Source organism: Stegastes partitus, unplaced genomic scaffold, assembly GCF_000690725.1.
Source record: "Stegastes partitus isolate 25-593 unplaced genomic scaffold, Stegastes_partitus-1.0.2 Scaffold266, whole genome shotgun sequence".
Classification (NCBI taxonomy): Eukaryota; Metazoa; Chordata; class Actinopteri; family Pomacentridae; genus Stegastes; species Stegastes partitus.
In genome coordinates, this window is record NW_007577997.1 from 392,874 (window position 1) to 407,832 (window position 14,959).

The window sequence follows — 14,959 nt, forward strand, 5'->3', positions numbered from 1 at the left end:
CCACCATGCAAGCACTGTACAAACAAAACAAGTGATTGTAATCAGGGGAAATGCCAGCATGTATGAGAGCCACACTGTTCCCTTCCCTGGTCCTCCTTAATAAACCTTGTTTTGAGATCTGCCAAGACCTTGTTTGGATGACAGGGAATTGGCTACTATAAAGCTTTTCCTTAATGCCAGGACTGCTCTTGGCTGGCATTTTGATTAAATGTCCTCCCTTAATTCTTATTTCTTGTCACTGTTCTCCTCCACCACTTTCTACCTTTTTTTTTTTTTTTTAAGTCTTTTTGTTTTATTGCAGACACACACACAAACACCCTCATACACATACACTTCCACATACTTCCTCCTTAGATGTCCGACGTCCTTGCGAGTGAATTTTTCCCTTCTGACCTCACGTCTCCCTCCAAGCCAGAAACAACACCATTACTCCTGGCCTGCCCAGGACAATGCCACTGTGTGGCTCTGTTGTGTTTTTAATCTCACTCTGTTAACTGTCAGTGGTTTTCAGCACCGAGACTCTTACTTATCTCACAGGCTCCCGTCTTAATGCTACACATCAAGAGTAATAACTTCTTGAATTATGTTCAAGCTCTCAAGAGGGTCGTAGCACAGATCTGCTATGTTTAATTTATTCTTTGCTCAGTTGAGAGCACTTTTTTTAAGCTCAACATCTGGTTGGCAGTTTGTCCTCATCAAACCAACAGTGATGTGGGTACTGGCTGTCGTCACACAGATGGTGTTGCCCACTTAAAGAAGCTGGCATCAGCTGATCCTCAAAATAGAAAAGTGTTGTTATTCAGTTGTGTCAGCAGCTACAATACTGAAGTCGTGGTTCATTGTGTGTCCAACAATTTTTTCATCCCAGCCTTTGCTTACTAAAAACACTTTTAATTGGCAATGTAACCTCAATATTTTGAACCTAAAAGCTTTGTAGTAGGGTTTGTTTGAAGGTTCTTGTTTGGACTTCATTGTCCATTGATGCTTTGTGGGTGATGTCATGTTGACCCGACCCGAGCGTATGTCGCCCTGTGATCTTGTTGCTCTCTCTAATGAAGCCATCGGAAGAACTCCTGGGTATTGTGTGGTACAGTCATGCTGGTACAGTGCTATAGTTTTAACACCGAGAAAACTGATACTGAATATCTGATTTACTTATTCTTTTATCAGAAAGTTTATAGTTTTTAAATCAAGATTTGCCATTTTTATTAAGGCAGAGTTCTTGTACATAGAAACTTATGACTACGCATCTAAAAGTAAAGCAGTAAAAAAGTATTGCTGACTAACCAGTTCAGCATTAGTGAAACTTAGGTGTCATACCAGCACAATTATCATAAATGTTTGAACGAACCAGTCTTGTACAGCAGGGACTAGCCTCATCCTAAATACTGGTATCTACCGTTTCTTTCTTGTAAATTAGAATCTTCTTTAACCCCGATTGGTTTTTCAATTGATCCTTTCACTTCTCAGAATGGAGTGATACTTGTACAATGCACATTTTTGTAGGTAGGTTACTCAGTGACGGCTGTGAACAGCTATTATCAGCAGTCTTTCAAATGTTTATTTATGTCAGTCTCACAAGTCTGTGTTTTAAAGTCACGTTTAGCATTTTTACCGCTAATTCTTTTTCTGCAAGCGAGACCTGTAACCTCAGGTCATTGGATATAGTCTAGACACTGATCTGATCACTGACCTAAAATATTTCTCGCTGCCTAAAGACCAAGGCGTCCTCTGGTGTTCTGACATGCAGTCGGGTCTTTAAGTATTTGAACAGAGACACAGTTTTCAGAATTTTGCCTCTGTATACCACCACAATGGATTTGAAATGCAGTAGTGACTTTCAGCTGTAATTCAAGAAGTTTAACAAAAATATTGTATTGACCACTCAGGATGTCAGACATTTTTTTGTACAGAGTCCTTCCAATTTCCCAGGCTTGAAAGTTATAGGAAAATGGAGTGATGAGAAGTTCCATAGCTAAATGTGGCCTGTTTGCTCATTATTTCATGACCAATTAAGAAGATAAAAGACTGGAATCGATTGCAAGTGTTGAATCACAACATGTGGTCCAAAGAATAGTCGATACAAACAAAGGAGACAGTCATCAAAAAAAGCAAAGTGGACCTAGTGGACCTGACTCTACAAAGTGGTGGCGCAAAGTAAATGTGGGTGTTTTTTAGCTGTGCTGTTCCTAATTCAAAGCAATGAGTTTTTTCATTCCTAGAACCCTCATATTCTTCCTTTGGGAAGAAATGTCTTATGGATGCTGTATCAGTTTTCAGCTTCTCGCCATCTCTCTCCTGCAGTATGCATATGCCGTATGTGGACCTGAGGCCACTAGAGGTGTGTTTCTGGGTGATTTACCACAGGCATCCAGGCCTTCCTGTGTGCCTCATTACCTCGGGCTCAACCGAGAGGCAGTCAGCCTGTGGCCCTTGCAGCCAGGGGGGCACTGCGTGTTTGCATTGGCGCATACACTGCCCATATTTTCTACTCCAAATTCAATGATGGAATTGCTTAGAATGTGTTTTCTATTTAAGAAAGAAAAGCAAAAATTGGAAAGACAGGAGAGACTGAGTGAATATTTTCAAAGTCAGGGATGGAGTCTGCTGTCCCCATCTTCTGCAGTAAACTCTTAAGATTCATGGCTGAGATTTCAAGATTATTTTTGTTTTACTTGTCTGCACTTAAAATAAAGTTCACTTGGACCTGTGACCTAAGAATTATTTTTCCTTTACTCAGCATTTTCCTTGCAAATTTGTGAACATGATATTCCATACTTTGAGTACATCATCTTATCCAGAATATCATTTATAGCAGTTTTAAATACTTATGCTTATTTATTTAACATGAACGTCCATACTGCCTTTGCTGATGTTTCTTTTTTTTCTGTTTCTCAACTGTAGCAGTAATGGTATCAGGCTCTATCTGAGGTGCACGGCTGGATAGTCAAACGTTTGATTTAGTGTTTACAGTCAATTGATCTCTGTGGTTTCCTGCCTTTCAAGACCTGAACCTCCCAGTCCTGGACAGACCAACGGCATCAGCAGCCCTGAGCAGCTCACCGGCCGCTTCCAGGTCAGTGCTGTAACTCCAAAAGAGATTTAATCAAGCAAGTATAGTTTGCCTTGATTACACAATATCAAATGTCAAGTCAAATTGATGGCCCTGACCGCATTCCTTTTTATTTTTGATTCTTGACATGGCATTGCTCACAAGTGCCTATTTTATTTGTCTAACATAGTTTTGACAACACAGGGTATGCTGCTTCTTGTCTACTGCTGCATTTATCACACATCTGTTTATTCGATTGTTTTGAGTACACAGGGTACGCTGCTTCATTTCTGCTCATGCCTGCATCACACATCTGTTTATAACATATCTCCTTTATTTTACTGCCCTCAAGATAGAAGCAGTACAAGACATTATAGTAATTTAGTACTTGTTCCTGTATTTTATTTAGGTCATAATGACCCCCAAAGCAACTGCTACAATGTGCTGTGATAGTGAATACAGAGTCTTTCAACCTGATACAACATTTACCTTTTTGCTCTTTTTGTGTGTGTGTGTTCCCACAGGCGTCCACATGCGTCTCAGTTAAGCCTCTCGCTACCTGTATGGCCAAAATGCAGTTGTAAAGATAAAGTTACATTCATGAGACGCTAATGCAACATCTTTCCTCTGATACGATGTTTTGCAGGAGGCAGTAATAGTGAGTCGAGATGAGAACCAGAACTACAGAGAGTACACCATCTCCAGCCCTGCATCCCTGTCCCCAGGACCCTACTCCCCATATCCTCCTTCCAGCCCCGATGGAAAGAGAGAGAGGCTGACACCGACCACCAACAAGAGGTAGTTTCCCCGACCTGATGCTTTTCACAGCAGTGTAATGCTGTGCCGTGTTCAAGCGTGCAGATCAAATTTGATTTAATTGCATTTATGGTGGAAATCCGATTTTACAGACTCCTTACGATGCTGTTTGCAGCTTTCCTACACATACCTCCCGCCTCCTGCAGAGTCAGCAGCATTGTGTAGTTTGATAAATCTTCTGTATTTTTTGTTGTAACAAAAGCAAAGGACTGCATTGTCTGAAGTCACAAACATGGAGTCTGGTTACTTGTAAATTACTATTTGGACAATCAGCCTGAAAGAAATTCTTTGAGCATGGTCAAAAAAAAAAAAAAAACCCAAAAAAGACATTTTAGGAGTCCCACATTTCAGATGGACAGTTTGGTCTTTTACAGAAGCCCAACCATTCACTGCCTAAATAGGCTTGTATCTGGACAAAAGACTGCAGCAAGTGCTCTCTTGACTCCACAACAGGCGAGTCAATAGGTATGGGAATAGCGCACAGAAAGTGGAGCCACGGGATTGTACTGTAGTAACAAAGGATATGCACAGGATATCACATTCCTCCGTTTGCATTCACTTTAACAAAAGGCAGAATGTGGAACATTCACCACAGTTTCTCTGTGCCTGGACATTTGTTCACTCTCCTGGACAACATTTAGTGGGCCACAGTTCAAACCAAAATTTGTCTGGACTGATGAAGCCTCCTGCCCCGCACTTTGTTTTGTTTTCAGCATTAATATAGATACAATTCCAGCTGTTTTTTAATCTGTATTTCGTCAGTATTTTATTATATTACTTTCGCAGTTATTCTGGGAATTAAATTTGTTTTCATTTTAAGCAATAGTGATTCTCTTAACAAAGACATTTACAGTGACATCCGATCTGACCTTGTATTCTTGCCCACATGGAACCTGTGGGACTAGTAGGGGTGTAACAGGACACAAAATCCACTGTTTTGTATTAACCTCGGGCACAATCCAATATGTTTACAGTACATCAGAGAGAACAAGAAGATCAAATAACATTTTTTCTTCCACTTATTTTCCAAAAGTGAAATATTTTTAAGTGTCTATCGACCATAGTTTTTAAAAAAAAAACAATTTCTGGAACAGTAGAGGGACTCAAATGCTGCATAAGAAAAGACTGTAAATAAATTCTATGGAAAAAATTGCATTAAGACAAGTGCAATCAAATTTCTGCCTTAAAAATTGTATAAAGTACCACTGCCCATCTCTCTTTCTTTGAATAGGCCATCAAATGTAAATGCCAGTTGCTTTAGTAATGGTTTCTATTGTGTTAGCTGATGCTGTCAAATTTGTGTTGGCATTATAACCTTGTTATGATGTAATGTTCCCACACTGCTGTTTTGAGAGAAGCAGATGTGTGGTCTAGCTCCTGACTGTCACTCATCATAGTGTGACCCACTCAGACATGCGCCAACCTTGAGTTAAGCTTAGCATGGCATGTTGCTAACTTGCTAATGACTAAGAGCTGAAGTTGTCTGTGAAGGACTTACACTTGTGAAATTTGCTTCCACATTACATTCATTAATCTGCACATATTCTCCATCTGACTGAACAGTAAAGTCTGTACCATAATAGTTTGACACAAAAACACACACTGTTCCATCTCAAGGGATTAGATTATGCGGCAATGTCTGATTTATTGAGTGTGATGTCTGTATACTGTATGAGTCTAGAGGTGGGCAATGTATCTAAAACCTTGCGTCATGGGATATCACAATATTATAATGTACCATTTTTGATAAATCTTTTGAAATTGTGTTTGTTATGTATGTATATATAAATTGCCTAACTCACAAGCATACACATGTATTAGTGACATGTTTTTGCCCATATGTTGCAGTTTCCAGCTGCGCTCATGGTCACCAGAGGAGAGGAGTAACAGGCTTTCCAGACCACTGTCGCAGGTTCGTTTCAGACAAATCTTCTTTTTGTTCCTTTGTAACGACTACTTTCGTAGCAGGGTTTCAGCTGTGTGAGATTTGAAGGCAAGAGTTTCCCACCATTTTTTTTATTTTAATTTTTTTTGTCAAAACTGTTCCACCCTGCAAAAATGCTTCTGGATTCCAGCTATAAAATGTCCTTAATTAGATGGAGACAGTTGGTTCCTAACAAGCGATAAGTGATTGCGTCCTTTGTGCTTTGAGCATGTACTGGTTAAATATATGCGAAATCCTCACAAAGTAAATCTGTCTTTTATTTGTTGCTGGAGTTTAAGGCTGCAGTTCACTCACTCACAGCTGATGGTTTTTTGTCCTCTCTGTATTGCTCTGCGGAGTTTGTTTTGACTGCACTGGCCCAGTCTGTAAGAATAACATATTTGAATTCTTCGCCTTCCCTCTTGATGCCAGAGCGGGTGCCCTAGAAAGGGTTTGTGGACATTGTACTGAATGTGCACTTTACAGTAAAGGCAGGATACAGACAGGGTTTGACATTTTTATAGCAGGGAGTGTATAAACTACAAAGGTCAGGCTTTGAGAATATATGACATTAAACTGAACAAAAGTCTGGAGCTGTCTCATTCAGAGCCTGTTCCAAGAAAAAAATGATTTCTCTCCATCAAAAACAATGCCCTTAACATTTAGTTGTCTGAATGGAGCCTCATTAGTCTCATGAGGCATTAAAATATGGAAAGAAGTAAAATATAGACTTGGGGTTATCATAAGACTACAGCTAAGCTATGCTGTGTCTATTTACCATTCCAGCAACAAAACCAAGAGGGGGGACTAAGGCGTCTGGAAAGACTTCAGTGAGTTAAAGAGAGAAAATGTTGTGGGAAAGTTCATCATGAGCTATTTCAGCTATGCCTTCATACTCAGTCTCATGCATTGGTCCCACTGAAGAGAGAACATGTGAGATGACAGAGCAGGAAAAAACATCCAAGACCTTTTGTAGCGACACAAAGAATTCCAGCCATTTTTATAACTGTGGACATTACATAAAGTTAGATAAATATGCAGAGGTTTGAACTTGAAAACATTCAAGCATTCCTTCGGAGAGACAGCTGGCTGAGAAGGTCCAGTTTAAGACTCCACTTCGAGGTTGGGATTATTTGCATTATTCAGTGTTAAATGGGATTCAGATGCTCTGTCACTCATCTCTTGCACACTGGGAGGAAGATGAACGAGTCTCTCCATGATGTAACTTGGGTCCAAGTGGGTATTTTGAGGATACTGTCATTACTTTTTTTTCCAAACATTTTTGACCATTCGTCATTGCAATAAACTGCTTCTGTCACTCATAGCAGCTGTGAAATTGGGTCCCATGAAAGTTTAGCCGTTAGGAATGCAAGACAGAACCCTTTTTAATAACTAATGCAAAACCACATGGCATGTTGTCTCTTTCCAAGTTGTTTTAGGGCATGAAGGCTGAGCAGGATTTTTGTTTCTGAAGACAGTATATATGGATATGTTGGTTTTTTTTAGAGCTGACGGTAAAAGACAAATAACTCAAGTTTTGATGTGATTTACTTTTGCAGTCTAAGTAGCATATGGTGTTAAAACGCTGACTCTTAGCTACTAACATGATAACAGAAGGCTGCCCTTCAAAGTAATGTTATTGACAGAGTATGTTCATGCTGTGAGCAGGACATTAAACCAGACTACAAGCTGTAGCCTTTCAGAGAGTTGCCTGCTTTTATAATTTAGTCATCAATCAGATCATACAAAGTTAAAAATCCTGAATATTTAGTTTAGTAATTGGCCAGGAAGATTACCAGCTGACCCTTAATGCAGACATGCATCAGCTGTCTGACTGTCTGACGCCCAAGTGAAAGTCCAGTATCAGACTCCAGCTGACAGAAGTGAGACATGTGATGCTTACTTTTGGGAACTGACACCATAGGCAGACAGTAGAACAAAGTAGAGATGATGAAGCTGTTTAGTGTCAGATCTTACACTTCTACATTCTGTACCATGAATCGCTGGAGGCTAAAAAAAAAAAAAGAAAAAGTTTATAAAAGAAAGGTCATATTTCAGTCAAAGTTAATTAATTAGCTTTTTAAGTGACACTGTACTGATTTTGAATATGAACTTCATCTTACTTGTCATAAAGAATACTACTTAGACTGTGCAAACGGATGCCAGCTTTTAAAGTCTGAGAAAATAATTCAATTTATTTCGAATTGTCTCTGATTCAACAAACTTTTAGATGGATTTCAAATAATATAAGCACTAACTAGTTAGGGACAGTCTAACAGAAGATACCATTGAGGTGCATTATAGAAACTGTAGGATTCAGTGTTCTTGGAGTTTGTTCCAATCTAGGTACTGAAAGTCAGGATATCTTCATCTCTGCAGTTGCTACAGATGGGTGTCTTTGTTTATAGTGGACTAGTCACATCCTGTCATTCACTTTACTCATGCACACTCATGCGCCTTACTGATGATACATTAAAGGTTTATCAGTACGTTATCTCTCACTGAAGACAGCGTCAGCCGCTGTGACATACAGATTCTACTTTTTCAGCATCTGAAACCACATTCAGAAACCAACAGCCGAGTTTTAGTGTGGCGGCCTGCAGACCATGGTGGAGCAAACTGGAAGTTGGTTTACCCAAAAACACATTAAGGAGTGTGTTGTGGCTGAGAGCTCAATCAGCAGCTCTTAGAAATAAATGTGCTCCTGTCGGGATGACCTTGCATGTTTGTGGTATTGGAGGAGTTTCCTGTTCTCCCATTCTCATTGCCAATTTTAAATGGATTCTTTCTCTCATTTTTCTTATGTTGGAATCTCTGTTGTTTTGTATCGTCTAAGAGGCTTTTTGGGATATTTCTATCAGTTTTTTTTTCTTTTCTTTTCTTTTTTTAGTTAAATCAGCCTAGTAGATGTGAGTTTTGGGCTTTGGCAAACCCATTCCTCTAAAGGATGTCTACTCTGGTTTTAATGTGGTGATGAGCCTCCCACCACAACGCTGTGATTAGTGAGCTGAGTTCTTTCAGAGCACTCGGCAGGGAAATGGCTGGGAAGAGGCCTGCCATGGGTACATTGTGCATTATGCTGCTCAGGCTGGCAGGAACACAGCATCCCAGTGAGTGCTGAGATGTGGGGCCTTCATGACAAGGGCCTCTGTGCTGCCTGAGAGGTGCAGAGAGCTGATGTATCAGGTGATCAACCTCACTGAAAAGCTCCTAAAAGGCTTTTCCACTCCTGTTTTGGCTCCCTGAGTGTGGAGAGTGCGATGCGCAACAGGATCCCCCATTTTCCAGGGTGTTGGATGTCCTGAGAAAAAGCCTGTGTACAATAGTGGCTGTGATGGCAGATGCTGTGGAAGGCTGATGCTGCTCTTTCCCTCGTGTCACAAGGCCTGTTGTTGTGTGATGGGAGCTGGAGCAGAGGGGGGCTTGGGGCGGAGCGGAGTGGACACCAGGGAGCCGGCTGACATTCCCAGACTGTACTTAAACCATCACACCACTCCAGAGAGTCCAGAGAGTGTCCAGATAGAGCAGTGTCCTGAATGCCTCATCGTGCAGTGAAAGCTGCCTGAATCACCACACAGAACACATGTACTGTGTCATAATGTGCAAAGACTAGAACTGAATGATTAAAAAGGGACCCTGCGCTCCATTACCTTCACTTCATCACATTTCTACATTACTGTGTGCGTGTAGTCTGTGCCATCATTTGTGTCTGTTGTTACGTTTAAGTTTGACTATAAACCTGCTTTCCTTTAGGACAAGAATGTCTGCATTGACCTTTACATTACCCAAATCGAAAACATTTCAGTAATCAGTACAATAAGAATAATCAGTATATCTTGATTAAGAGCTGTGAAGGGTGGTGTGTTGAATACAATCTTTTAACCGCAGTGTGTCGTTAAAGTCCTTGTTGCAGGAGGCATTGACCCTGCTGAAGTGTCTTGACACAAATGTCCAACTGTTCAAACCTACCCTACAACCTTCTTAAGACAAAAGACAAACTCAAAAAAACCCTGTAGAGATTGTACATTTATTGCTAGAGTGTTCAAAACCCCTGTAGGAAGAAGTGAGCGAAGCCGCTTCAATTTACTGTTCTAAAGTTACATCATCTCTGATAAGTGTATCATTGTACCCTTTAGTTTTGTTATGTCCTGTCATGGCTGGGTTCACTTTGATATCTACTATCTCAAGACCGTGACAAATAGAGCAAATGCATCCTAGATTCCTGGAAGCTATGCATGAGATTGTATCTGGGCTTGCCGGCCACTGTCATGATTCAGAGCATCTGTTTATATCATCAAGAAGTGACCACAACAGGATCTCTGTTGCACTGAGCAGGGCCAAAACCAAACTACTTTTTATGAGACATGACCCGTCACTCGGCCATTAAGACCAGGCTCCGGGTCTGGGTTTGCAGTTGGTGCACTTTGAGGTTCCTGAGGGTTGCCTTAGTGGGCTGCATGATCCTGTGCTGGGACAGGGAGGTGGCTTTATAAATATCCCTCATAGTGTAGGATGGCCAGCTACAGCAGGGTGACACGCAGTTTTGGACCAGTACAGACCAAACTTTTCCCCTCTATGCTAAATTTGGTAGCATGGCCTTGGCTGAATGACATGTGTCACTAAGCTCTTTATCCAGGGAGGGGACAGCAGGTATTCATCTATGCATCCTCTATTCCATACATTTCTGTCCGTCACTGTTCTCACAGCAGGCCAGTCTGCACACTAGCAGAAGGCTTTGTGCTGCTCTATTCTGGAGGTTGTGGTGGACTGGAGTGCAAAGCTGCGGTCATCGCTTTGGAACAGAAATAAAGACTTTGCATTCAGGAATAGAACTAACTTCATGGCTTTTTTTTTTTAAAAAATGAAGTCAAAATGTAACATTTTATATTGCACACACTGGTTGACAACTGAAGTTATTAGAACATCTTTATCATCAGGATGGGATACATGTAGACACAAATTAACCTCACCTACAGTGGCTCCTCCGGCACTAAGTGCTGACATGCATATCTTAAACTTGACGATGATGGCTTAGAATGATGCACTATTTCAGGTCTGTCGTGAGTGGGCCTCTTGTTTGGTTTGGCATGTCAGTGCTGTGCTAAGCCAAGCCAGTGTCCGGGGAGTAGTGCTGGCTGCGGCTATGGTAGAGGGATGTTTTCTTCTTCTTCTCTGCACAGTGAGCTCTGTGACTGGACAGTGTGAGGCCTTTTCACGTGGACGCAGAGCCGTTAAGCTTGGGGTCCATTGTGGCCACTCCATGGGCAGCATGCCTCTCCTCATCCCCACTGATTGATCAGCATGCCTGTTTTTCTTTCCCCTGGAGTGGAAAAGCAAACTGGGGCACTTTTGATTCCCCGTGCTTTCCAGGCCTCCGGGTGCACTCACGGGGACAGTTGGCCCTGCGAGTTTTATGGGGAAATGTTGGCCTGGAGAGATGGGCCTTTTTACTAGTTGGTGCTGTTTACGAAGGTGGTTGAGCGGTATGTCAACATTCCAAAAGGTGTTGTCAAGGGAATGATGTGAATAACTGCCCCTCAGTGTATTCATGCCAACAAAAATAGACATGTTAGCATATATTCCCCGAGTTTTCCTCAGGACAACACCTATGTTGTAGAGTAATGGTTACTTGGGCTGCATTTGTTGGTCATAAATCATAATTGTTAAGCTGGTTAAATGGCATCTGCAGTTAACACGGGAGAGTATTTCTGCTACACTGACGCACTGTAAATTCATAGCTTGTTGACATTTTAGATTTATGTTTTAGCCATTAGTGGGAATTCCTGTTGAAATATGAGTAATGGGCAGTCCTCCATCACATTGTGTTGCATTTTAGTACATAGTGCTATTTATACAGTAGCATTACTGTATGACTGTGTGAAACCAGAGTGAGACATATTGTTGTGATGTTGTCAGACTGATCAATTCTTAAAAAAAAAACATCTAGACCTCGAGGCTCACTATGATAGTTTTGATCAGCACACTTGGTTCAAATTCAGCTTGTCTTGATTGTTCCTGTCCTTCTTTGATACATGTGAAGAAAGGCATCCCTGCAACCATAATTTAGAAGTATCAAGAGGTCCAGCGATTTTCAGTCCTACCATAATGAACTCCAGATGTCTAATGAGCTTGATATGCAGCTCCAGTCGGAGCCTTGTGGGGAATTTAATAGGGATGAAAAAATGTGTTGCTCATAGCACCCATCATGTATAAATAAACACTCAGACTCGTATTCATCCCTCATTGTGTCTCTGAGTTTTGGTGGCACTGTGGGTGAGTGCCTCCCTCAGACCACCTACACTATGATCACATGAGACCGCTTTGGCCTCTCACGGGCCTAAAAGTATTCGCTGTGCTGCAACATCCTTCATAATTCACACATTTGGGTTCATCCATATTTATCATGTGCTGAGCTTCAGGAAATAAAACTACAACACAGACTAACTGTTCCATGATGTCCTTGTTGTCCAACATGTCTGGGAGCATATCCTTGTACATTCATAGGTGTACCAGAAGAGTTTACTTTGGCTCTGATACTGAATCAGGACTGGAGACAGAAAGTTAAAAAAAAAACTAAATGTAGCTCTGTTGTAGCTGACATCAGCAGTGGTGCACAGAGCCTATTACTGTATGTTCACAATCATCCTGTTGTCTTCTTCTCTCTGCTGTTCTAATCTTGTACATATGGTTTGTATCTGAAGCAGACTAATGGTGTGTGGCCACAGTGAGCGAATGGAGAGAGGAGGAGGTATTAGCACAGCAATCACAAAGATCTGTCACTTTATTCCATGTTATTGAATGCTGCACTATGTAAGCCTGTGCCAAGAATTTGTAAGTAGAAAGCATTATAGATGATTGAGAAGAATGAGCTTGACTTCTAAAGCCTTCTCCAAGTAATGCAGTATGGACTGGATATATATGAGAGATTTAAATCACTGTTTTGGAAACGGATAACGTAGGTTTGCCTTAAGATTCAAAAACCTGATCCTCTGTACAGTTTATTTATAGTACATGTTGGCTTCATCACTTGAAGCAGTTTCTATAGGAGCTTAAGTCACTGTGTAATCATCAACTGACTGTTGAGTTATATCAATATTGTGATCAGCACTATAGTCTGAGACCTTCCATGTAGCAGCAGTCGTGGGAACTGATGCAATAAAAAAGGTAAAGAATGTTAATGGCACAGATTTTGATATAAAACGATGTTCCATGTTCAATCACATATTGTCTTTATTTGTTACAGAATACAGGCCTAGTAATGCACCATTGCTCAGACATAATTACAAGGCATGGTCCATCAGTGACAGTGGATAACAAGTAGGTTAGTGTCAGCCTTAGGCCTTTGCTCAGGACCTCCACCAGTGCACACTGCTGGATAGGAAACACTGTACACAGCTCTGATTATTACCCAGCCCAGGATGTCTGGTGTCCCCCGCCTCATTGTACTACAGCAGTCATGTCTGTGGTGGAGACAGTGAATGAGCAGTTATAGCACTTTCTTACAGCAGCACCAGGCTTCCCAAAATATAAGCTCCTCCAGGCATCACTCCTATGTGCTGCTGGCCGATGCCCTGTAATTGAAGCTGCAGGGTGGTAATGATGATGCAGAGTGGCTTGCTTGGAGCCAGACTGAAGACTCCTCTGCTGGCACTGTCCCCGATGTCTCCCATGGGTCTTGATCTGAAACAGCTGCCCTCACTTGAGTTTGCCATTTCCTGTTTGTTTATGTTTTGAAGTGGCCAATCATAGACAATGCCTTATTTGTGTTTTGCAATGATTCTCGTACATTTTTGACAATTTTCCCCTATTTTTCCCTGCTCTACTGAGCCTTTTCTTGAACATAGGCCACATGCTTGGTCATGTATTCACTTAAATCGGAAAAACAAGTTCAGTTATATAAAAACACTCTTGGGAGCAACAAAGAATTAAAAAAAAAAAATCTGATTAGAAAACACATTTTAGATTATGTCAGTTTAGATTTAACTTATTGTCATTACACATGTACAAGTACAAAGCAACAAAATGCAGTTAGCATCTAAGTAGAAGTACAATAGTGCACCGTCTAAAGTGCAGATACATTGTTAAAATATATATGTATATATAAACTACAGGATGAATATATGGCATGGTGTATATTTACAAATGGATATGTGCAATGGAAAATGAGACAGTTCAATGGACATTAAAATAGTGCAATAGTCAATAAAACAGTGCAGTGGACATTAAAAAGACTGGTGCATAATCAGTAACAGTAGTAAACAGTAATTACAGTGCAATCTATAATTAGTGCGAATATTGGCTATTGTTTTGCTTGATGAGGATAGAGATAGAGAGATTTCTGTAATCACCAAAGCACTACTTATGTATTCACAGGCCACTTGACATATATTAGCAAAGTTAAACAATTGCCGTATTTTAGAATTAAATTCAACTTTTTTAAACCCAACAGCTGGAAGAAAAATCTCCTTTTTAGCAAGAAGATACCTCTGGCAGAACCAGGCTCAGGGTGGACAACCATCTGCCTCGACTGGTTGGGGTGAGAGGAGAATGGAGAGACAAAAGATGAGCAGCGAGAAACAACAAAGACTAGAGCAATAAACACTAGGCAGCTTGGTGAGGTCAGGAATCACAAATCCAAAACATGTAGCTCCAGGGCCCTGCAGCCAGATACAGATAGGGAAAGAGCACAGAAAAGACAAGACGCAAGCTATGGGACAAAGAAGACACAAGGTTAATGCATTAGTGGCTTATACGTGAATGGATAGTGAAAAAGAAGAGATGGGATCAATAAACTAAAGCGACAGAGCGATGTGAAGCACACATATTACTGCAGCTGGACTCTATGTGTTGAGAAATGTGGTTTACCACAGCTTGTCACACCTGTCTTGACTGATATTACCAGCAAAGTACATTCAGAAGATGGCAAGCACATCAAAAGTGCCACATTATATGTTTTCATTAGTTCATGCTGAAATAAAGCTGAATCCTATTAATGTCAGGCCACTTTTTGCTGACACACATGGGTGTCTCTCTCCGGAGGCATGCTGGGATAAGCTCCAGCCCCCTCACCCTGTCACGGATGAGCTGAGTATACAAAATGGATGGCTGATTCAAATAAATATCAGGCTCCAACCTTCCACAACTAGGCTGCCATCTTTTGTGCAGCT

At 41.0% G+C, this 14,959-nt stretch overlaps 1 protein-coding gene across 1 annotated transcript in view; it reads left to right on the plus strand.

Annotated features, from left to right (window-relative positions):
* Positions 1-14,959, plus strand: part of pdlim2 (PDZ and LIM domain 2 (mystique)) — a 37,593-nt gene that overhangs the window by 12,486 nt on the left and 10,148 nt on the right. Inside the window, exons 4-6 of the mRNA XM_008282306.1 lie at positions 3,007-3,076; positions 3,699-3,850; positions 5,717-5,780. Coding sequence (XP_008280528.1) covers positions 3,007-3,076; positions 3,699-3,850; positions 5,717-5,780 — 286 coding nt within the window. The remainder of the gene's footprint in view (positions 1-3,006; positions 3,077-3,698; positions 3,851-5,716; positions 5,781-14,959) is intronic.